Consider the following 24,714-nt stretch of genomic DNA (forward strand, 5'->3'; position numbering starts at 1 on the left):
ATTACACTCACACTTAACCACACCTCATATCTATAAACCCGTTGGCACTCCACAGCCTGGTTAAACACAGCAACCCAAGAGCCGTAAATCACACCCTTACTGGACCCTGGGTGACACGTTTATGCTAATTTGTGGGGTGATAAAGTATATCATTAAATATATGGTGTTGTGTAAACAAAGGAAGATGTCAGAAGTTAAGGAATTGAAGAACGAAAACTGACTATGGAAGACACAAAGAAGAAGGACAAGCCCTAGCTGTAAAGACAACAGGAAACTGTAGGGACTTCCGTACCTTCTGGGGACTCTATGCACACACTGCCGACCGAACGTCTCTCACTCACGGGTCTCAGTCAGAGGCACATTGCATGCTGCCCTGCAGTTCTCATCCTTACTGTGACTGCTCTCCTGGGCGGCTGGAGCCGGGATGCTCCGGCTGCGACACGTCAGCTTCTTCAGCTCGCTGGCAAACGAGATGCCCTTCCTCTTGTCCTCACGGGCCATCTGAGTACACACACACACCAACAGTCAGTGTTATACCTGATAAGAGCGAGAAAGATTATTGCTGCTCATATGAACTTCAGCCGATGCGTGGGTCTCTCAAACATTGGCATAATTGTATCATTTACACAAACGTTTGAGTTATTACATGCATATTTTTCAAGTTCAGATTCAGCTCTTTTTATTTTTAGAAGTCATTTCTCTACAATTAGTAGAGATATACACTAATACATATATACACACTGGCACAGTTCATTCCTTCCCTCCAAACCTGGGTACCTGTTCTTTGAGCTTGAGGATGAACTTCCCTGCGCCCCTCCAGCGGCCCTGGACCTGGTACACACACTCCTGGTCCAGGAGGACCCTCTGGAAGGGCTTAGCTTGAGAAGACTTCTTACTGCTGGCCTCCTTCGACACCTCCTCCACCAACACATAGTCACTGGGGTTAGTGTTACTCAGAATGCTCAGGGAGTACTTGGCTTTGCTCAGCGTCTGTAAAGGAGACCCGAGGAAAGATATTTTTCTTTAACGAAGTCCTTTCAGTCCAAAGCCATTTCAAAATCAGCTGTCAACAGTTCATTCATGTGTATCTGTAGGTTTAACTTGTTCTGAATCGCATACACCGGTTTAGTGCATGAATTGATGTCAGAAAATATGCATTTAAAAGCCAGTCTCCTGTGATTCCTGTTTTTAATGTGCAGCGCCACATCATCACCTGCTGAATGATGTCCTGCGCCGTGCTGTATCGAGGGGCTCTGATGACTGTGTGAGGTTGTTCTGGGGACACGTCGTGCACCTGGACGAAGAAGGTGTCGTCCTCCCCTGCTACCACCCTCTCCACGCCCTCCTCCACTCTCTCCACCACTCTGTTCTTATAGTTCAGGTTCTGCCAACACAGCATTTCATTATTCAAATTGTTTCGTTATTGAGACTTTCCCCTGTATGAAAGTAAAGTGGTGTGTAATTCAGAACATGTCCACAAGAGGGGGGCCTTATAACATGAAGAAATTCATAACAATTCTATAGAACAAAAAAATACACGATTTGTTTGAAAAAGAATGGGCTTGACCTATTTCTCATATACATATCTTGACTCTAGAACAGTGTTGATTAAAAAAGTGGCACCTCTTCCTTGGTTTTAAGGTAGATTCTGCCCACATATCCCTCTTCAGGCTGCCAGCTGTTGACCACCCTGACGATCTCCTCCTCGGAGGCTAGGGGGCGCTGTTGAGGACACCGCTTACTGTCACTGCGCTCCTTCACCAGAGGCACCTTCTCCTCACACAGGAAGTACTCACCGGCACCTTCTGTGGACGTCGGTAACTAGAGTTGGGAGAAGGTAAATCCATGAGCCACTTTGAACAGAGTGTGGCAGGTGTGTGTGGGCGTGCGTCAGTCTGTGGGTGGGAGGGCTGGGACTGACCGTATCCAGTAGCTGTCTGACGGTGGTCTGCTGCTTCACAGACACTACAGTGAAAGGCTCTGGACCTGGGACACCATGGACTGTCACCTGGTGCTGCTGGGCTGTCCTCCGCTCCTCAGAACTGAACAGCTGCCAGGGATACAGTGTTCCGTACAGATAGATACGACAGAGTATTTTACACAGTCCTCACATGCACGTTAAGGTTGCTAGCTAATTAGCTCATCGGATGCTGTTCAACGAGCTCCAAAAAAATCTAAGTAATCCCTAGATGTTCCTTCCCTAGTGGGGTGTGAGCGTGTGTTACCATGGCAGCAGGCAGGGCTGTGCCGGTGGGGCTCTCCTCTACTCTGCGGCTGTAGACGAACAGACTGGACACCTCCAGGGGCTCGTTGTGCTGTGTCCTCAGCTGGATGTGTCTGTAACCTGGAACAACACACAACCAACCACAGACATTAACAACAGGGAGTAGAAGTGTATTAACCTGGCCTCATGTCATGCTATCGCTGCTAGCCAACTGTGTACATAGTGTGTTGATAAATACAGTAGCGTGTTGCTACATAGCGTGTGGACAAATAGCCTATTGATAGGTTTCATGCTGTCGCTTGAGAACATTTGTCAGGAATATTTAAAGTGAAAATAGAACAGTTTAAATGAATCACTTTCTTCCTCCTCTACCCCCCCTCCTCTTCCTCACCTGGTTTGAAGGCCCGTAGAGGCAGCGTCCTTTGAGCGGTGGTCTGGGAGCTGTTATTCTCAACCACAGCGATGCGCAGGAAGCAGGCGTCCTCAAAGTGCACGTGGAACAGGAAGTGCTCTGACCACATGGGGTTGAGCGTGTTGCGGTGGATGGGCTTGGTGCGGAAGTGGCAGCAGTCCACGGGCATGCCCAGCACGTCCACCTCCACACAGGGGCTGCCCGCGCTGTTGGCTGGGCACACGTTCTGCCCCGACACAATCTGACAGAGAGGGGGAGGACATCTTTACTTCATGTCAAAAGTTTATTGAATCATCTCAAAACACTTTAATACAGATACATGACATATTTACTTAGTACTTTATAATACTTCTGTCAGCCGAGTGGTTAAGCGCGTTGGGCCAGTGTCCGAAAGGTCGCTGGTTTGAATCCCTGAGCTGACTAGGTGAAAAATCTGTCGATGTGCCCTAATTGCGACTGTTAGTCACTCCGGAGGAGAAATTAATTAATTTATTTAGACATAACTAGTCTTTTACCCTTCACTATTGCAAAATATTTATTGGGTGGCGTCCCTGTCTGTCAACTAGACAAATCAGATTTATGATGCAAATAGCTCTAATAAACCATCAAAGCCATGCTGAAGAGCCAATGGGAGTGCTTTGGGTAAGTTTGTGTTAATACCCAGAAGGGTAGTTAGTGGGAGAAACCAGTACATAGGTCATACTGAAGTGTGTTTGGCTACATTCTAGTTTTTGTTGGGTTGAGTATCTGGGTATCCCTAGAGGGGGAGAGATTGTGTGTGTACTCCCAGAGCACTGTGTGTGTGTGTGTGTGTGTGTGCGCGCACATGCGTCCATGTACAGTCCCATCCATATATCCACATCCAGTCAATTCCTATTGGACAAACTATAATCTAAAACACAACCAAAACAAACTGAACATTGATCTAAATACTAAACCTTTGACTACTTCATACCCTATAAGTGAATTTGTTCAAATACTTGAGTTCTTCAAATGGGGGACCTAGATACATAAGTGCTTTCATTCTTAAACGGTAAAACAGAGATGTATGAAAATACACTCTAATAAAAGGTGACATTCCGTACTGTCGCCTCATATTAAACATTTTAACTCAAATCCAAAATGCTGGACTATAAAAAACCCTGTTTGCAGTCCAAAACCATAGAGGTGTGTGTGAGTGCTCACCGTCAGAGAATAGAGTGTTGGGCTCATGCTCTCTACATCTCTCTCCAGGGGGCAGAGTTGCTGGTAGAGGGGACAGCAGCGATCCCACAGCACTGGAGGTTTCAGAACGTATCCACAATGCCCATTTGCTTCAAACAGAGCTGTGTTCAACTGCATGGGCAGGTCTAGAGAGAGAGAGAGAGAAGAGAGCGAGAAGAGAAGAGAGCGAGCAGAGCAGAGAGCAAGCAGAGGTAGAGATGGAGAAAGTGAGTGAAAGAGGGGAGAAAAGGAGAGAAGGGAAAAAAATAGCAGACCTTCCACTCTAAATCCATTGTTCCACAAGCATCACTTAACATCATTTTTGTTTGGAAACGCTGAATTGGCACAGGTGAGTGGAAAAACATATCAGCTTGCAAAGCTCCGTCCAAGCTTTGTAAATTAGTGTAAAACAGACAAACCCCATAAAATGCATCAGGCCCATCAGTATCACAACCATGTTCAGTGTACCGAGTGGACTAGGTGCTGCCAAGGTCAGAGCGCCCCCTTACAGAGAAATTACATGACATGCATGCGAGCACAACCCTGCCAGTGTTTCTCCAATACATCTCCACAGGGTCATACTGTAATGGACCCTGCCCACGCCATTTCCAATGAGTAAGCAACTGGAGTTTCATGAAAAGTTCAATGAGTTCAAGAAGTAGGGCCCTGAGTTTTTCATTACCATGTCACCTGACCAGAGAAGAACTCAAGAGCCCTAGTTATAGACTTCATGGGTTACTTCCTGATAAAGTCCCAGCCTGGTCCTGGACAATTAAAAAAAAAGACTTTCAATGAAGAATCACCATTGAGCATAGTCTCATCCAGGGACTAACCTGGACTGACCCTCTCAGTAAACCTCCACTCCATCACCTTACCGTCAGTCTGATAATTGAGGGCCACCACTTGCATGCCGTGTAGCCAGAAGGGCAGAGGGTTGGGGTTGGCTGAGTCGATGCGCGTGGCGGCCGGGTAGGTCCTTAGCAGCTGGCAGGTGGTGTGCTGGATCAGCTTCCGGGAGAAGCGGCGGCAGAGGCGCTTGGCAGCGTTCTCGTTCACCGAGGAGATGTGGTAGCACTTGGGTGTGCGGATGATGGCGCTCAGTGACGCGCTGGGGCTGAGTACGGGCGACGTCTGCTCCTCCCAGCCCAGACGCATGGCCTCCACACCACCTGGAGGTCAGTCAGACGGACAAATGTACATTTACAACCTAGCTAGTCATTTAGCAGATTCCCATTCTGATACTAATACCGATTATAATACTAATACTGATTCTGATACTAATACTGATTCTGACACTAATACGGATTCTGACACTAATACTAATACTGATACTAATACTGATTCTGATTATAATACTAATACAAATACTGATTCTGATACTGATACTAATACTGATACTCATTCTGATACGTTTATCCAGAGCAATAACTGTGAATATTAAGGACAGATCAAATAACACATTAAAAAAAAACTTTTTTCCAGGACCTTAAAGACAATGCAACATTAACATTTCATTAGGTAGGACATTTAAATAATACTAATCGTTACTTCCTTAGTGTTCTCATTGATCATGAAAGAGGCATTAGCTACAATACTATTCAAACGCTCTGCCAAGCCTCAGTGCTGAGCCAGAAAGAACATGGGCCTCCAAAAAGAAAATCCCATTTCAACCCTTCTACAAACCCTTTACAAATGTCACGACAGCTCCTCTCAGCATCTTTCAGTATACTTTTGATTACATCGTGCACTCACTTTTAGAGGGCCATTTTAAGTATGGAAAAGTTAACAGGCTGGTTCCCATGGGGTGTAGTCCGACTATGTGGGTGTCCTTCCCTGTCCCATCACATCCCGTCCCCCAGCTCCAGGTCTAGGGGTCTGGGTCATGGGGAAAGGTCCCGGCCATATGTACCCTTCCCTGTCCCTTCACATCCCGTCCCCCAGCTCCAGGTCTAGGGGTCTGGGTCATGGGGAAAGGCCCGGCCATACGTACCCTTCCCTGGGGTCCGGCCCAGCGTCACCGCCTCCCCGGGGCTGCCTCCGCTACGACCAGGAACTGTGCCAAAGATGGACTTCCTGCTCTTTCTGTCTTTTCTTCTGCCAGAGGCCGAAGGAGAGAGGGTGGAGAGGCCTGTTTCCCACACAAGACAGATGGACACACACACAGAAAGAGAGCCCCAGACGAGAGTGTAAGACAAGGGCACCAGCTCTCCTCCTCTCACTGGTTTAATGTTGCTTGTTTGTTCTGGCTGTGCTCTGGAGAATTATGCCCCTAGCAGATGTGCACCTGATTCTAATTTACCATCAATTCATAGACCTGTATTTTATTCCTTTGTGAACTTTTAATCGGTATCCCTCACGATTGAAAAATCACCAGGCAGAATAAAAACACTCTAGGAATAAGCAAACACACAACATTGTGAACATAAACCATTTCTATGCTGGAATGAGCCATACAGTAAAGTAAATGAAATGAAAGGAGGACTACCAGGGAACTTGACGGCCTGGCAGTAGATGACGAGGTCAGAGAGCTCCTGAGCGATCTGTCGACTCTCCTTCTTGTTCTGGGGGAGATGGAACTCTTCTCCCAGCTCCATGTCAAATACCTGGGGTAGGAGCAGAGTCAGTCACTCCATCTGGGATTACTTCCAAGAATAAAAACCTTTCAGGTGCATTTGTCAAATCTGGTGTCTCCTAGTTCTCAATGGTCTCCTCTTGGTTCAGAGACTAGAGGTCAAGGGTTAGATGTGAAACCAACCTTCCCTTTGCTCTGGGTTACAGCATTGTCTGCTTTCTTCATCCTCTTGGGCATCTCATCAATGATGGGATGATCATCCTTGTCACCCGGGGACTTCCCGTCTGGTTTATCATCTAGGATGTTATCTGAGAAACAGAACCATCAACTTTGAGGGAGGGAGTCAGGCAGACCAGCTTTATTTAATCAACGGACTGCTTTCAATGTGATGTTAGTCAATGGTTTCACATTGAGTCTTCCTTGTCAAACCATAAGTGCTAAACTGGGAAGAATTCCATCCCATATCAGATAGCTTGCTTGCAATGCTGGGAATTGGGGAAATGCCATTCCGAGGAAAACATTGGTCCCCCACGAATACCACAATGCAATGCAGATTCTGTAAACAAAGAGCTGGGAGTTTGAGCCTCCTGTTCTTCTCTCGCCCACACACAGCAGGACACAAAACATGAATGTAAGCCATCCATCACACACATCCAAAGTCAAAGTGCTTTGCGGTTAAAGAGGATTTTCACCAACATGGCAGTTATTTTACAGGAGGAATCCCACCGGTTCAGTGCAGTTACAGTACAGTGTAGTGTTGTCTGTCTGTGTCTCATACTGCTCTGGTTACATGTGGTAGTGGCTGGTGAGAGCATCGCTTATCCCCAGAGCTCCTAACAGTAGAGTTTTTTAACCCCCGCGGCTCCCCGTTGGACAGGGGCGCGCAGGGGCCTGAGAAAACAGATGTCTTTGTTTTCTCTCTCTGATGAGCCACTGCCACCAGCGAGGTCAGGACGTACATATCAAAACACAGCAGTGCGGGTGGGGGGTGGCGTATTTACACTATACTGGCCCTGTGTGTACTGACAACACGGAGACAAACAGATCATTAGACATGACCCCGAGCGACATGACCATCATCCCATCTGCAGCGTAGTACTACAACAAAACCCCAAACACAATGCAACAGTTCCAGACTTCTAACCCACCCAGTACCCACACTTGGTACATTAAAAGCCCCGAATTCACTCCAGATAGCGCAACGGAGACATGCAAAGCGTACAGCACCCAGGCCAAGCTCACTGCACAGGCAGAGTGTTACAGTAAGAGCCATGCAGTAGCGCTGGTACTGTGAAGGCGGGGCGGCTGGTTATGGTGTTCAGTTTACCTTCAGGGCTATACGAGGCAGTGGACGCTGTAAGAACGTCAGCTAAGGAAGCACAAAGGAACCGTCAGGAACAGAGGGACAGGGGAGGAGAGAGTACAGGAATAACAGAAACCCATCTCCAAGTAGAGCTACGGTAACTTGTGTTAAAAAGAGAGAATCAAGGAAGATGTTAAAAAGAAGAGTCTAGATACAAGATCTCACTCCTACATTACTGGTCCATGTATGTGCTGTGTATATTACTGGTCCATGCATGTGCTGTGTACAGTCGTGGCCAAAAGTTGAGAATGACACAAATATTAATTTCCAAAGTTGCTGCTTCAGTGTCTTTAGATATTTGTCAGATGTTACTATGGAATATTGAAGTATAATTACAAGCATTACATAAGTGTCAAAGGCTTTTATTGACAATTACATGAAGTTGATGCAAAGAGTCAATATTTGCAGTGTTGACCCTTCTTTTTCAAAACCTCTGCAATCCACCCTGGCATGCTGTCAATTAACTTCTGGGCCACATCCTTACTGATGGCAGCCCATTCTTGCATAATTAATGCTTGGAGTTTTCTTGAGGATTGACCACAAGTTCTCAATGGGATTAGGGTCTGTGGAGTTTCCTGGCCATGGACCCAAAATATCAATGTTTTTTTCCCCGAGCCACTTAGATATCACTTTTGCCTTATGCCAAGGTGCATTGTTCGTCACCAAACTGTACCTGGTTGGTTGGGAGAAGTTGCTCTCGGAGGATGTGTTGGTACCATTCTTTATTCATGGCTGTGTTCTTAGGCAAAATTGTGAATGAGCCCACTCCCTTGGCTGAGAAGCAACGCCACACATGAATGGTCTCAGGATGCTTTACTGTTGGCATGACACAGGACTGATGGTAGCGCTTACCTTGTCTTCTCCGGACAAGCTTTTTCCGGATGCCCCAAACAATCGGAAAGGAGATTCATCAGAGAAAATTACTTTACCCCAGTCCTCAGTAGTCCAATCCCTGTACCTTTTGCATAATATCAGTCTGTCCCTGATGTTTCTCCTGGAGAGAAGTGACTTCTTTGCTGCCCTTCTTGACACCAGGCAATCCCTTAAAAGGCTTTGCCTCACTGTACGTGCAGATGCACACACACCTGCCTGCTGCCATTTCTGAGAAAGCTCTGTACTGGTGGTGCCGCGATCCCGCAGCTGAATCAACTTTAGGAGATGGTCCATGGTCCTGGGGCTTGCTGGACTTCCTTGGGTGCCGTGAAGCCTTCTTCACAACAATTGGACCGCTCTCCTTGAAGTTCTTGATGATCCGATAAATGGTTGATTTAGGCGCAATCCTACTGGCAGCAATATCCTTGCATGTGAAGCCCTTTTTTTGCAAAGCAATGATGACGGCACGTGTTTCCTTGCAGGTAACCATGGTTGACAGAGGAAGAACAATGATTCCAAGCACCACCCTCCTGTTGAAGCTTCCAGTCTGTTACTCAAACTCAATCAGCATGACAGAGTGATCTCCAGCCTTGTCCTCGTCAACACTCACACCTGTGTTAACGAAAGAATCACTGACATGATGTCAGCTGGTCCTTTTGTGGCAGGGCTGAAACGCAGTGGAAATGTTTTATGGGGATTCAGTTCATTTGCATGGCAAAGAGGGACTTTGCAAATTGGCATCATATAAACTGAAGCAGCAGACTTTGTGAAAATTTATATTTGTGTCATTCTCAAAACTTTTGGCCACGACTGTACATTGTTACTGAGGGTTAATATACAGTCAAAGTGAGTATCTGTCTCACCATCAGACAGGGATTCATAGTCATCGTCGTACTCGTCTTCCTCCTCTTCATCATCATCATTGTGGTTACCAGGTGAGCTGCCAGCCGGTGCCCCGTTGCCGGCCTGGGCCTGGATGTGGGCCAGCTGGTGAGCCTGAGGGAACAGAGCACAGTATGATTGGTGGGAAGTCCTGTAGCCATTGCCCCCATGGCAACAAGCAAACTACCTAAGACAAACCTGACACATTCCTGCCAGGGACGCGTGCGTAATAATGCACGTGTTCACACTGTATAAGATCTCACCTTCTGTTTGACAATGTCGACGGGAGCCTGGTGTGCTTTCAGCTTCTTGTTCTTGAGGAGGATCTTTCCCTTCAGTTGCAGCGGGGAGGGCAGCAGAGGGTCATCAGAGAAATCGCTCTCAAACAGGAATTTGGTCACCAGCTTGTCTCCGAACACAGTCTTCAAAACACAAACAAACAGGAATCCTCACAGGCACGCTACAATCAAAGGCTTTTTAAAAAAAATCTAAGTACTTGGAGCAATCTCCAAAGGAAGGAATGCAGTAACAAGGTTCTTCGAGACAGGACACATGACACATCAGCTAGAATCCCTACAGATCAGGTCCATTGGAGCCAGGAGGAGTACCTTGAAGATTTCAGCCATTTTGCGTTGCTGGGGTAGAGAGCAGTGGTTCTCAATAGACAGGATGACCGGCATGTCTGAGTTGACGAAAGCAGTGCGATTGACCGCCTCCACCACATCCTAGAAGACCACGGGTTACAATACATGAGGCATAACGTACATGACACTAGTCCCATTTATTCTAGAATACAACCCGTAGAGATTCCAGCAGTATTTATCAAGCTACAATAGAGGTTGGCCATTATTGTACTGTATCTAGGTTAAACAGTGACATAAGGTCAAAAGTGGCAGTGTGCCACGGTCGTGCCAGGGTTACAGACTAACCTTGAAGGGGATCTTGGTGGTGAGGGTGTGCCCATGGTAGATAATGGGTGATCCGTCGTCTCCATCCCAACAGTCCAGCTCCACACTCCTGCAGCCCTGCAGCAGCACCTAGACAACACAAACGACCACATCCCATAATAATAAGATGGACGATCACACCAACACAGAATTCATCTTATAGCTCAAGCACAGCAGGAAGCCAGAGTTTGTCCTGGTCAGTTCATATAGTCTGGAAAAACTCCTGGCCCTGCTTATGGCAAACCACACCGGAAACATCCCTCGCTTCTTTTTAATCTGAAAACCGGATGTGGGGATCCCGCGCAGGCCTTTCTTTTACACCTGCTACGTTAAGTAAAATGATCAGATGCTTAGAAATCCCCTACAAAACAAAACTAGAAAAAGGTCAATTTCCTGAAGAAAATATATACGGTTGCATCAATCATCACCTGGCTGTAGAGCTCTACAGAGGACTCTCCTTTGAGCTGGTGTCCAGTGAGGTACGTGTTGTGAGAGGACTCTACGTAGTAGTAAGACATGGGATACTGGAGCTCCTCCGTGTTCACCTGAGACTCCTCGTTCTTAGACGCAAAGTTGTCCTTGTCCATTAAAAACCTGGGGAGGATTAGAGGTAAAAGGTCACTAACTAAAACGGGCGAAATATGTCATCTCAGAATTCCTGTGACGGAATTTCTTGAGTCGGTCAACTTCATATTTCTTGGGAAATGAATGTACCTGGCAAAACCTTCGAAGGACATCCAACCCATCTGACGCATGCTTATGCAAGGCTCAAATTTCTGAGATGGACAAAAGAAACCCAATTAAACAATATTTCACAGTAATCCGGTCCTTACCTATATGTCTACTGTGCAGTATATCATATGTCTGCCTAGTTAAAGGGACATTACACTCCAAAATCTAATTCGGACAATTTTTTCAGACCGTAAAAGACATCCCTTAAGTACAGCTTTCTGGACCAGTCATGTGACCCACCTGGATGACGCTGAGGATCTCATCGTAGGTCAGGTGTTCCCGCTGGCAGTTGACCAAGAAGTCGTTGAGCTGTGGGATGGCCAGCCCCAGCACCCCTAAAGAGGCGTTCTCCACGCCTGTCCCATTGGTCACGATGCTGGCTGCCGCAATGGCGTCCGAGATCTGCTTCTGGTTGTCCGACATCTGCTGCCGTGTTCGGATTAAGAGGCCCAGGTCCGAACCGTTACGGGTCAGCAAGTCTGGAGGACAGGAAAAGTGCATCATTAGAAGTCATTCTCTAACACACTAACGACATGAACGTCCAATACTCCTACACCACAGTGTGAATACACTGTAAAGAGTCCTTCTGAACCAACAAGCCTCTAGAGAGAAATCATCACAGAGCGTTTGGTGCTTCTGCAATCAAGTAGCTTCCATCAGCCCCCATTCACCATGATTAGACAGACTGAGCACTGAAAGCTTGTACCATCGCCACCCAAACCAATCCAGTTCTCTCATTTATGTATATATTTAAATATATATACACACGTTCTGACCTTAAATATACATATGTATTTTATTTACTTTTAAACAATGACTGAACAGTACACAATGCAAACCACTCACAAACACACAGGAGTACAGTAAAACAATGCGAGGGACAGACCTAGGTCAGGCTGCAGTCCCGTGTCCTTGTCGTCGATCCTCAGGTTGGTGTAGAGTGGGGCAGACTCCGTGCCGGAGCGACTGCAGGGAACGGCGTAGGTGTCAAACAGCTCCTTCAGGTCTTTACGGCTCCGAATGCTACAGCACATCAAAACAAGAACGGGGGCGTTCACATTCAACTGATGGAAATATGAAGCCACTCTTGGAGGACATTGACGGAGGACAATGGTGTGCTTTTTCATTTTTACATAAGAGCAACATGTTTTGGCGTGTAGCCTTGGTCTTTGTTTTCAACTGAGAGACACTTCAGAAAACCACAGTGTGTCTTTGACAAAACAACCTTGGGGAAGATTGGTTGGATTTGTAAAAGCTTCTTCTGAATGTTTGAATGGAATGCAATAACTGTGCTCTTGTGCTATGAGAATTCTCTCTATTTTGCCAGTGGGAGTGCATTTAATCATTACCAGTGACTGTATATAGACTATAGTTACTGCGCGCTACAAAGAGAGGAGGCTGGAAGTTGGACGGCGCACCTGAAAGACTTGAAGAGCTCGACGAACTCGATGAAACTCATGGTGCTGCCAGAGATCATGAGGTTCTGGAAGCCCTTGAAACAGCCCTTCCCCCGGCCGTGCCAGCTCCTGCTGCTCCACGCACTACACAGGGACAAGACGAGAGGGGATTGGTTACTGTTATGGTTAAAAACACTAGATTTAAAATCTATTCTCGTGTTTATTTTTTATGTCGTAGATAAAGACGTTTAAATAAATTGGCAATAGTATTCGGTGTGAGGCTTACACTATCAGTATATGATAATAGGTTTACAGATATATTATCAACTATATACAATATTTCCCCTCTAAGAACAGGTCTGGGGTCAGGTTTCATGTCTTACCCTGGCTGGGCCTTGGTGCTGCCTGACAGGACGGGGGAGGAGAGAGGACGGGAGGGGTTGGAGCTGCCCATACTGGAGGAAGAGGAGGAGGAGGAGGAACCCGGGGTCTTACAGCTCGACAGGGAGAAGGGTCCAGGGAAGCCGTCCTCTATGGGATCAATAGCGTACAGGGTGACACGCAATGTAAAAATGGTCAAACACAGTGAACAAGAGTCAAAATCGGTCTATTTAAAATCCCAGATATTCCCCTTTTTGAAAGTATTCCTCCCTGTAAACCATAAACTACTGGTATGTAAAGACAGTTACGTGTCACTGAGGAATTGTGAGAGGTGGTGTAGTGTAGGGTAGTGGACAGGTTACCTAGCCCTTCCTGGTCCATGCCGTCACACAGCTCCGGCCTGTTCCTGCAAAGGGTGTCCTTGCAGCTCTTGGTTTTCCGTTGGAATATCTCGTCATCGGTAGCGTCCCCGCTGTCTCCCTGTGTGGTTCATGAAACACCCAGTCAGTGACCCAGATCTCCACATACCCAGACAAACACATTTGAAGGCTGTATTTCTCAAACTAACACTGTATTTAGGTATATTTCTCCTAACCCTGGTGAGAGCCTTCTTCTTCTTCTTGGTGGTAGAGATGGAGTTGTGCTTCTGAGCGCTGGGCTTCTCTGTGCCCCCTGTGCCCATGTTCCAGCGCCGGCCCCCAAACAGCTCTATAGCCTGAGCAAGAGTGGGACCTTCGTACCTGCCCTCCTCCTATTGCAGATGGGAGACGAAACAGACAGCAGTCTATGAGGAGATGGCTCACTCAAGGCTAATTGACATTCCTCACATCTGTGCTGAAGTTACAGGAGGCTCACCGTTTCCCTTTTGAGTATTGATTAACAGGACATTAGACTTCCCAAATCAATTCTACCTTGTGTATTCTAGACTGATTCAATATACCTGCCATCCAATATCATCCACTACACAATCTCAATGAATTAGTATTTTACCTGATAGAGGCTGACGTACTGCCTCCTGAGCCAGTGCAGTCTCTGATCAGGGAACTTCTTCAGCTTCCTCATGGCGTTGACCAGCTCCACCAGACCCTCATGCAGCATGCGGGCTGTGTGCTTGGGGGCCACAAAGTGCAGCAGCCTGTTGTCTGTAGTATGGAGCCCGTAAAGCAGACTGACCCCATTCTCCTCAGCCCTCATGGTGTGACACAGCTTGTTCTGCAGACACACAGCATGCAAGTCCACCCCGGAGTGGCCCAGGAACACAGCCTTGACCACTGAGAGGTCCAGCAGACCCTCCGACAGGCTGTTCACTACAGGTTGACCCAGGCCTGGGGGCTCCGCGGGGGGGCTGCCGCTCTGGGGATTAGCCCAGGTCAGGATGCAGTTGTCGGGCTGCAGGCGGAGGAGGCAGCGAGCGGTGAGGTGGCTCTCCTGGTCGTAATGGATGACAGTGGCTCCCTGCAGGAGGAACTGGTGGACGTCAGGCTGGAGGGAGAGCACGTACCAGGGGATGAGCTCCGTGCCGTGGCCGAAGGCTCGGTGGGTCTCCTCGGTGCCCTGGAATTCCACCTCTTTAGCCTGCTCAGACAGGTCGCCCTCAGAGTCTGACAGGTCTCCCACCACAAACCTAACGGGCGAACAAGGAGGTCAAAGAGGAGCAGAACACCAAACGGTGGATATTTGTGATCGGTTAATAGTTCTGCCTCTGCTTTAGGACATATAGAGTGGGAATGATTGTCTCATCGCCACCTTGTTCTATTCAATGAGTGTAACAACCCAGCCATGTCATCTACCAAAAGAAAACCCCTTTGACGATAGCAAAATGCATTGAATGCGGCCAGTCTGAACAAACAAAAAAACGCACCATGCAATTGTAACAGCAAATTCGACACATACAAATAAAGCAACGTAACTTAGTGGGAAAGCTCTAAATGACAATCTGGTAACTTACAAGACACGGTTGGAATCTGACCTGCTCCTGAAAGAGCTACGGTAGGAGGAGGAATGAGGGAGGAAGAACAGAGAGAAAAGGTCAGGAAGTGTCTAGCTACAAATAGTTGAGCTAAAACAAGTAAAACAGAGAAGGACTGAAAGGATGAGAGGTGTCACATTTGCCCTTATCTTTCCTCCAATCAACATTGTGAGAGGACTTCCACAGAAAACCATTGACTGAATCCAGAGGCCCCGTCGGAAACAAAATGGTGTCATAAATCAGAAGCCCTTTCCACCAAGTAGCCATTAACCCCAGTCTGAGGACAAACAGATCTCCCATGAGGGTCAGGAAACTACACAGCGCTGGAAACTGGCTCTTGTTTTCCAGTATAGTACACTAGTACAGGTAACGGGAACTCTTCAGATTTCTGCCACAATCATTTATGCCATTCACTTTGCTTTGTAAAGCCAAAAGGAAACTGGAAAGTAGTGAAACTGCCATCTCAACAAATCATTTCCATCATAAATACTCACAGTCCCCAGATAACCTGACATTAAATATGATTCATGAACCTCTGCTTCCTGTCAAGTAACACTTGTCATTGATTATACAGTATCATAAACCAGGTAGTTTGGGTCCTGGACGCTGATTGGCTGAAAACTGTGGTATATCAGACCGTATACCACTGGTATGACAAAACATTATTTTTACAGCTCAAATTACATTGGTAACCAGTTTATAATAACAATAAGGCTCCTCGGGGGCTTGTGATATATGGCCAATATACCACGGCTAAGGGCTGTATCCAGGCACTCCTCGTTGAGTCGTGCTTAAAAACAGCCCTTAGCCGTGGTATATTGGCGATATACCACACCCCTCGTGCCTTATTGCTTAACTATAATCTACGCTTTACTGTTGCATGTTCTCTAAAATATCCCGTCTTAAAATACTCTTTGTCTTGCAGTTACTGTGCATCCAGAACGTTCCACAAGGCCAAACAGATATTTCATAACAACTACACCTCTGCTGGACAGAACATTCAATTGTGCTCACATTTAAAAAACATTTTAACAAGCTGCAACAATGGCAGAACTGAAGTGGTCCATGGACAATGTCTGCAGAGCTACTGTGGTTCTTACGGCTCTAACTGAACATTATACTATATCTGTCTCTATGCGTTTCTGTCAAATGCAACAGCAGAGAAAGGAGTTGACATTAAAGGGAGCCTCCCGCTATCAGACAGGGTCACCATTCCTTCTGAAAGGGTTGACATTCAAATAAGAGCTACTTTAAAACACAACATAACTTTTGGTGGAGGTCGGCTGCGGAAACATCTGGGGGAAAAGATTTAGGATTTAAAGGGGAAGACGTTATTCTCAACTTTCTCAGATTAAAGGGCATTTAAACAGGTGGAATCTAAATCTATCATCCATGTAATTCTGATCTAGAATGTGAAACATTCATAGAAAATCCACATATAAATAACCTTTGAATCAAACAAGTACTGAATATGCTAGAGGGGAGTAGTCAAGTAGAGGGAACGCCTACATGAACGCCATCACAATATGATGGTGAGAGGAAAGGAGCGACTGTAGATTCTCCCTGACACTTTAGGATTTTTCGTGTCCCCCCCACAGGTTAAGGTTAGGATTTGGCAATCCTAAAACTCCTAGATCTGTGCCTGAGTACCACTTCTTCCTGATCCAGTCACTTACTGGTTCCTGTTCCTGTCCATGAATGTCTTTTTGCAGGAGGTGGAGGGGCCTTCGTGGTGGCCCTCCTCTCCCTCCTCCATCTCCAGACTGCGGTTGCAGGAGCGGATGATCTGCAGGATGTTGCTGACCGTGGCCTCCTTCTCCTGGCTGTGCAGCCCGTCTGGCCCCGCCCTCTGCAGGAAGTGCTGCTGCCCGCCGTAGTCCCCCACAAACTACACAGAAAGAGAAACAGGGTAACGTGAACAATAAAAGGTGGCACTACACAGGTAAAATAGCAACTTGATGTAAAGTGTACATGGTCAAACTGCTCATCTAGGAAGAGCCATCAAAGCTGCGTTAAGAGCGTCAGAGCGATAGCAGGTGTTGTCTGTCCAGCTAGCCTTGTTCACCCACTACGCTACAAGCCTGGGCCTGGCCCACTTCCTTACCTCTAGTGAGTCCTCTGGCGAGTCGTGAGTTGAGTGGCGCAGGCTGATAATGCTGGCGGCCCCATCCAGCGCGTCACTCAGCTCTTTGAGGAAGACGCCACAGAAGGGCACTACCTTACACCCTGGGATGTTAAGGGCACGGTTCAACACTTTCTTGTACTCGGACGAAGACTCGTGCTGCGCCATGGCATCTTTCAGCCTGCGCATGGTCTCAATGTCCGACTGCTCCATGAACTGCCACATCTTCAGTACTTTACGAGACCTGGAGCAGAAAATAATTCCATATCGATCTATCGCACATTTTACTTATGATTTTTAATTAGGTGCAATCTGAATAATGAAAATTGACAGGTGCTGTAGGATTATAGCCGGTTGGAAGAAAGTGAGGCGTGTAAGAAATGCGTCTGGAGGACCAAATACCGTAGTCCAGCCAGGAACTCCATCACGGCGTTGTAGTTGCCCATGTTCCAGCAGCACTTGGCCACGTGGACCAGGTAGGAGAACACCGCTCTCTTCTCCTCCATTGAACTCGCAGTCAGGATCAACCAGGTCACCCACGAGCTCACCTGTTAGAGGCAGCAACTCTCACAGTTACAACATCGTCTACTTCAAGACCTGACAATGCTCTGAAACAGCCAGGCTGCGCTTGAAATGGCACGCTAGTCCCCATGTAGTGCACTACTTTCATAGGGCCCCTACATATAGTGCACCGCTTTCATAGGGGCTCTGGTCAAACGTGGAGGCACTTTATAGGGAATATGGTGCCATTTTGGACACACCCTTATAATGAAAGGACGAGTGTTTCACACTGGGCAGGTCAATGTTCTACATCGACAAACGCATCGACAACAGCACCATTTACGATGAACTCAATGAAACGGAATTAGGCCTTATTTCAACCCAGGTTTAGAGATCAACATCTCTAACCTAACACGAAACAATGCTGGTAGTCGGCTCTACAACAAGTTATGAAACCTCTTGATTGCATCAGGTCTCGTTTGTTGCATACATCCAACCAAAATAGTAGCGATAAGGGTTTATCCAAGTTCAGGCAGAAACCCTGGACTGGACATAACAGTTGGAGCAAATATTTGCCCGCTGTCATGTTGCGGCTAACCCCCCCCCCCCCCCCCCCTCCCCTCCTAAAACAATGAGGGTTACATAAACAGTTCCACAGGCAGGTTCCTGATACTGCAGTCAGGTCTGCTCTGTCCCTATGGGAGAACCAGTCATCAGAACCAGGGCCAGTCAGACTCTCTGCCTCTCTAAAGTCATCCCTGTAAGCATTCCTCTTGTCGCTCTGCTCGGCTGTCTACAGTTACAGATGTAGGATCTTCATTTGAGCCAGTTTGCTACAGCAGGAAAATAATCCCGCAGCAACAGGACATGTGAATTGTTTGGGAACTATAATTAATGGAAATATCTTGTAGGGGTTGATTCATTTTTCCTTAGAGCAAATCAAGTATGACATTTTAAAGTGGAAATTACAAACTTTACAAGCCTTCGTAAACCTAAACAACTTTGCATTTCCTGCTGTGCAAAATTCTCAGCAACACAAGAGCAATCAAATGAAGAACCTACATCTGTACACACCCTGAGAAGCCAGTAGGCTTAAAAAAACAACACAACACAGATCCAATTACCGGGTTATGTAAGACATAAAGGGGGGGTGGGGGTGGGGGGGGGGGGAGACTTCAGTTTGATTCCCTCCAGAGAGAAAACTTCAGACACTAAAAAGTTACAGCGCCATCACAGACAAATAGATATCATCCGCCTTCTCCTCCCTCGTTTCCAGGAACGACTGACAATGAGAGACGGCACCGAAGTGATCGAGAGAGAAACATGACATTCCACTTCTCTCTCTCCCAAGTGTCTGCAGTACATAACTATTTGAATCCAGACTGTGTTACATTGAAGCCATGTCCCTCAGCGCTATAAACAGTGTCGGCGGTGAACATGAAAGCACCGGTAGGCCGTAGATTAGAGGCAGGTGCATATCTGTCCGAGTGGCTGATATTCTAGACGGCACGACTCCCGTCCTCCCATGGATGAGTCCATATTAAAAAGGTGGGAGATCAGTCGGCGGTGATCAAAAATGGTCTCTGCCTGTTATGTGGCGTCCCTTTGATAACGACACATAGGGGATACATCAGAATGACAACCCAAATCCACTGGACTAAAAACCCAACGGCACTCGGATTCCAATATGATACCGTATAAATCAAATAGGCTACACAATAACAATGGAAGTATAATTCCAGGAATAAATATTTTGGTGAGATGCCAATAACACCATTTGACCAGTGATCAAAAACATACAACGTGCTTACAATCTTGTTTTCTTTGTCGAGGTTCAGTTTCCCCCATGATGGAACGATGACATAATCAAGGTTGACAGAGTTATTACAAACTCACCACACGACCATTTTGTGTTGGTCAGAATTAACCGCTCCAGACAGCTATTTCGGCTCTAACAGCCTGACCAGTTTCTCTGATCGGTTCGTGGAACTGGGGCACAGCAGGTAACCACACACATAGTGAGTCCATCTCTACCATGCTGCGGAGGTTATGTCAGACTCGGTCTCTGTTGAGAAGAGTCACTCATTTGATTGTAGCTCCGCCATATGCCCAAAAATGGTTAGGATGCACATTTGGGGAAATACAATTCTCACTTAATAAAAACCAGCTTATGTTAAGCCATGAAACTTAAAGATGACATCATTTCCACTCTCCTCCGTGTGCTCGGGACTGACCTCATTCCGATGCTGCCGTAATGTTTTTCTTAATTGTTAATTCTCAAAGTCAATCAGCGTAGAGGGAAGCTCAAAGAGCTCCGTTTAGGAGTGTAATTTGACACTAATCACCGCAGGTGTGGGAAACAAACTGGCAGAATAAGACCAATCAAACACAGTACACCACCGGGTGGTCAATTCCACAAAAATAATAACTAACAATTAACATTACCATGAAGGGAGATCTTTAATAACCTTACACCATAGGGCTCTCCAATCCTGGTCCCGGACAGCAACAATGTGTGCAGGCTTTTGTTCTAGCCCGGCATTAACACACCTGACTCAACTAATAGATTAATCATCAAGACCTTAATTAATTCAACCCCATCCTGCAGATATTTAGGACCAAGATTGTTACTAACCACTCAACGCAGTCACATTAGTCCAGCCTCTCTTCACCAGTCTCACCTCATTGAACCGCGTGACTAGGTCCTCCACAGTGTTCCTCTGGGTCTGTATGGGCATGGCCGGGGCCGACAGCGAGGCCTTGAGGCTGGGGTGCAGGCGCCTGCTGCAGTCGGGGCTGCCCAGGTCCCTGGTGAAGAAGCAGAGGTAGTCCAGGGGTAAGATGCGTCGGTACAGCTGCTGCTCCTGCTCCGTCAGGATGCTGGCGATCTCCTCGGGGAACTGGATCAGGTGACGCAGCTCGACCAGCTCCTTGCTGATGCCCGTCACGTTGGACGGGACTGCGCTGGACGCTGACATGTTGCTGCACAGCTGACGCTCTGAGAGAGACAGATGGGTGAGAGATGGGTGAGAGATGTACACAGTAACCTAAAAAGTGTATTCCAACGTCAATTCCCAGGTAATATTAAACATGGGAGGAAAGCTGAACCCCGCTGCTTTTCAGAATACAAAACACGTCGAAAACAAACTCCCTAGATCAGACAAACTTCTAAGTGACTCCCACATTTCCACCCGAGTGGCAGAAGTGCGTGTTTGGGTTTTCGTACAGGAGCCATTAGCCCCGTTTCCAGTGTGTTTACACACCCTGAGAACACACACCACAGCTCTGCTGTCTCTGCTCAGAGATAAATGGCTGTGTGCTCTGTTGGTATGGTGGACCGGGGGACCGGTGCAGAAATACCATAAATACAGGGAATTAGATGCCCCTCTGGACATCGTCAGCCCTCAGCCGCCACACACCACCGCTGGATGTCCTGGGAAACCTTTTGATATGTGCGCCAGGTAGCCATGGCTACCGCAATAACTGGCGGCGAGAAAATAAATAAATAAGTCGGCCATTTATATTGGTTGATTTGTGCATCCGGCGCAGTCTCTCAACTGCTCTCGGTAATGAACATTGTGTGCGAGTGTGGATTTGTGTGCCGTTTACATTGTGAGATTGACGCGATCTATCATGCTGCGGCCTAGGGCGGAGTCTAACTAAACACAACATCCCGCAGGCTGCACTAGGACTTGTCGTAAAAAAATGCAAAAAAATGCAAAAAAAAGTCAGACTTAAAAGGGGCAGTTCAAACAATAAGAAAAAGGGACCATCCCGCCACTGTTTGGGTAAACAGCTGAGGGATGGCGATAGAGAAATGTAACTACTCAAATTCATAGCTATATTCAGAGCTATGGATGAAAAGGACTGACCATCTATGAGATCAAAATGACAGTTTTAACCCTGTTTTGAGGCTAGTAACATAAGCCTGTGTTTTGGATTCTGATGGAGTAAGATGGTTGAACTAAGCTATTAAGGCATTTATAATTTGGGCCTATATTCTGGAAGAATAAATGGCTACATATCATGAATTTAAAAGTCTAAAAATGGACGTAGCCACTGCAGATTGCCCCTTTAAAATGATACTGAAGTGGGTTGAAATATATAAAGGGCCCCGCTTTATAGCCAGAACATAATCAGAAAGTTCTAGAACGGCGTAAAAGCAGAGCGTAAACAATCATTTGATTAATTCTTCTTATTTTTAGAACCTTGATAAAGGGGGCTCTGTGTTTTATTGGGCCCCCATATAACAGTTGAAGCTCAAACATTGCCATTGACCATATTAGCCATTTTATCCTTGCAGTCAATAACACTACTCTCCCTTAAACAAGAGCAGCATTTGTTTCGGTTTTATAACGCTATAAATCATTGACTTCTTATCAAGTTAATATCTCAAAACTAATATTGAACATTTAATTTAAAAAAAGCTGTGCGGCATATGGTCCTGGAAATATTTTCAACAAATCAACGTCTGTTATCATCCATCTCCAACATCTGCTCAATGTCCTCTTTTTATGAGCTACCTTTTGAAGTGGAAATAAATTGCATTTGATTATGTAGTACAATACTCCGGGGCTAAGTGTCTCCCGCTAACTAATCTTTATGCACAATGCCCTACTCAAAGCACAGCATAAGCCTTGCATAAAAGCCTGGTAAAGCAGGGCTCATGGGAGATTGTCTGCAAAGATCCTGTTTTAGAATAGACCCGGTTGCATCCTAAATGGCTCCTTATTCCTATATAGTAGTGCACTAGGTTTGGCCAGGTCCAATAGGGCTCTGGTAAAAAGTAGTGCACCATATAGGGAATACCCAGGCTGCCTAGGTGGCTAGTCCAGGCTGTAGCCTAATGTACGGTGGGGAGAACTAGTATTTGATACACTGCCGATTTTGCAGGTTTTCCTACTTACAAAGCATGTAGAGGTCTGTAATTTTTAACATAGGTACAATTCAACTGTGAGAGACGGAATCTAAAACAAAAATCCAGAAAATCACATTGGATGATTTTTAAGCAATTAATTTGCATTTTATTGCATGACATAAGTATTTGATACATCAGAAAAGCAGAACTTAATATCTGGTACAGAAATCTTTGTTTGCAATTACAGAGATCATACGTTTCCCGTAGTTCTTGACCAGGTTTGCACACACTGCAGCAGGGATTTTGGCCCACTCCTTCATACAGACCTTCTCCAGATACTTCAGGTTTCGGGGCTGTCGCTGGGCAATACGGACTTTTAGCTCCCTCCAAAGATTTTCTATTGGGTTCAGGTCTGGAGACTGGCTAGGCCACTCCAGGACCCTGAGATGCTTCTTACGGAACCACTCCTTAGTTGCCCTGGCTGTGTGTTTTGGGTCGTTGTCATGCTGGAAGACCCAGCCACAACCCATCTTCAATACAGTCGTCCTGTCCCCTTTGCAGAAAAGCATCCCCAAATAATGATGTTTCCACCTCCATGCTTCACGGTTGGGATGGTGTTCTTGGGGTTGTACTCATCCTTCTTCTTCCTAAAAACACAGCAAGTGGAGTTTAGACCAAAAAGCTCTCTTTTTGTCTCATCAGACCACATGACCTTCTCCCATTCCTCCTCTGGATCATCCAGATGGTAATTGGCAAACTTCAGACGGGCCTCGACAAGCGCTGGCTTGAGCAGGGGGACCTTGCGTGCGCTGCAGGATTTTAATCCATGACGGCGTAGTGTGTTACTTATGGTTTTCTTTGAGACTGTGGTCCCAGCTCTCTCCCAGCTCTCTGGAGTCTGTTTGATTGAGTGTGTGGACAGGTGTCTTTTATACAGGTAACGAGTTCAAACAGGTGCAGTTAATACAGGTAATGAGTGGAGAACAGGAGGGCTTCTTAAAGAAAAACGAACAGGTCTGTGAGAGACGGAATTCTTACTGGTTGGTAGGTGATCAAATACTTATGTCATGCAATAAAATGCAAATTAATTATTTAAAAATCATACAATGTGATTTTCTGGATTTTCGTTTTAGATTCCGTCTCTCACAGTTGAAGTGTACCTATGATAAAAAATTACAGACCTCTACATGCTCTGTAAGTAGGAAAACCTGCAAAATCAGCAGTGTATCAAATACTTGTTCTCCCCACTGTACATCCTGCTGAGGAGACGTCCTCTGTGATCACACTCGGCGTCTTTCTGTCAGCCTGTGTCACGGCCCCTGTCTGTACAACAATATACTTCAGAGCTGTATTCAGGGTGCTTAAAGGCCATAGGTCAGATCCTCAGGAAAGAGAGTGAAGACCTGAGTCGAGAGAGTTCTTTCCCTTTGCCCCTCTGTGATATTTCCTGTGTGAGGAACAAGTCGGTAGGATGCTTATTGGCGTGACGAAGGAGAATAACAGAATGTAAACCATTACAAAACCGGATCAAGAGAAGCTTGCAATTACTGTAGCTTGAGCCATGCCATGATGAATCACCTGGCTATTTATACTGACCTGAGCAGAGCACAGAACCTTTACATGTCTGACGTTACTCACTGCTGCAGTGATGACAATCACAACTACAGTAGGAGATTAATCAAACAGGTGCACCAAGTCGGAGATCATTATTTTATTTGATCTAAAACCAGCCCGGTTATATACACATTTCTTTATTATGATAAATTGACTTTACCCATATCGGTCTCATGACAAGGGCCTAACACAACACCCCAAAACCTTATTTAATCAATCAAATGCATTTATAAAGCCCTTTTTACATCAGCGGATACAGACTATAACCACGGCACCTGACCAGTGTCTCTCTAAAGCCCAAACCACACAACAAGTTCATGACATCAAAAATACTGTTTCAAGTCAACAAATCCACATCATTCAAAACAACATTGCAACAGACTGTAGAGGAACAGAAGTCTGTCCTTGGAGCTCAAAATAAAACATGCCATTACAAACCAGGACATACTGTGACCAGCCAGTCCTGGTAAACTAGCCACAGACAGAGACAGGAGTAGCAACAGTCTGTGACAGCTCTGGAGACAGAAACTCTGTGGAGACAAGTGACAACCCACAGGAGTAGGCTAGCTATAGAAACTGAAGAAATCTAATCACACACACTTGAGAAGGCTTGCTAAGGTGCAGGCAGATAGCTTACAGTTGGGTGAAAAGAGCCTCCACACAC

General features: G+C 46.3%; 1 protein-coding gene across 23 annotated transcripts in view; it reads right to left on the minus strand.

Annotated features, from left to right (window-relative positions):
* The window catches only part of LOC110491405 (1-phosphatidylinositol 4,5-bisphosphate phosphodiesterase epsilon-1), an 83,492-nt gene that overhangs the window by 3,029 nt on the left and 55,749 nt on the right, over positions 1-24,714 (minus strand). For 6 of the 23 annotated variants that reach the window (XM_021564821.3, XM_021564823.3, XM_036946249.2 and 3 more), the window contains 31 exons: positions 20,260-20,576; positions 17,480-17,625; positions 17,060-17,321; positions 16,632-16,843; positions 14,935-14,970; positions 13,977-14,610; positions 13,582-13,737; positions 13,349-13,466; positions 12,989-13,136; positions 12,627-12,749; positions 12,095-12,231; positions 11,449-11,687; positions 11,191-11,252; positions 10,905-11,070; positions 10,459-10,566; positions 10,138-10,254; positions 9,793-9,951; positions 9,511-9,643; positions 7,739-7,780; positions 6,595-6,719; positions 6,325-6,442; positions 5,830-5,967; positions 4,715-5,008; positions 3,822-3,985; positions 2,616-2,877; positions 2,226-2,344; positions 1,922-2,050; positions 1,624-1,821; positions 1,214-1,384; positions 778-990; positions 393-501 (listed from right to left, as the gene is read on the minus strand). In XM_021564821.3, the coding sequence (XP_021420496.3) occupies positions 393-501; positions 778-990; positions 1,214-1,384; positions 1,624-1,821; positions 1,922-2,050; positions 2,226-2,344; positions 2,616-2,877; positions 3,822-3,985; positions 4,715-5,008; positions 5,830-5,967; positions 6,325-6,442; positions 6,595-6,719; positions 7,739-7,780; positions 9,511-9,643; positions 9,793-9,951; positions 10,138-10,254; positions 10,459-10,566; positions 10,905-11,070; positions 11,191-11,252; positions 11,449-11,687; positions 12,095-12,231; positions 12,627-12,749; positions 12,989-13,136; positions 13,349-13,466; positions 13,582-13,737; positions 13,977-14,610; positions 14,935-14,970; positions 16,632-16,843; positions 17,060-17,321; positions 17,480-17,625; positions 20,260-20,576 (5,355 nt within the window). Of the gene's footprint in view, positions 1-292; positions 502-777; positions 991-1,213; positions 1,385-1,623; positions 1,822-1,921; positions 2,051-2,225; positions 2,345-2,615; positions 2,878-3,821; positions 3,986-4,714; positions 5,009-5,829; positions 5,968-6,324; positions 6,443-6,594; positions 6,720-7,738; positions 7,781-8,120; positions 9,315-9,510; positions 9,644-9,792; positions 9,952-10,137; positions 10,255-10,458; positions 10,567-10,904; positions 11,071-11,190; positions 11,253-11,448; positions 11,688-12,094; positions 12,232-12,626; positions 12,750-12,988; positions 13,137-13,348; positions 13,467-13,581; positions 13,738-13,976; positions 14,611-14,934; positions 14,971-16,631; positions 16,844-17,059; positions 17,322-17,479; positions 17,626-20,259; positions 20,577-24,714 lie in introns of those variants that run through there. The other 17 variants (XM_021564824.3, XM_090201939.1, XM_090201946.1 and 14 more) reach the window with 7 other exon arrangements.

The sequence above is a fragment of the Oncorhynchus mykiss genome, chromosome 16, assembly GCF_057628025.1.
Source record: "Oncorhynchus mykiss isolate SJ-2025 chromosome 16, ASM5762802v1, whole genome shotgun sequence".
Classification (NCBI taxonomy): domain Eukaryota; kingdom Metazoa; phylum Chordata; class Actinopteri; order Salmoniformes; family Salmonidae; genus Oncorhynchus; species Oncorhynchus mykiss.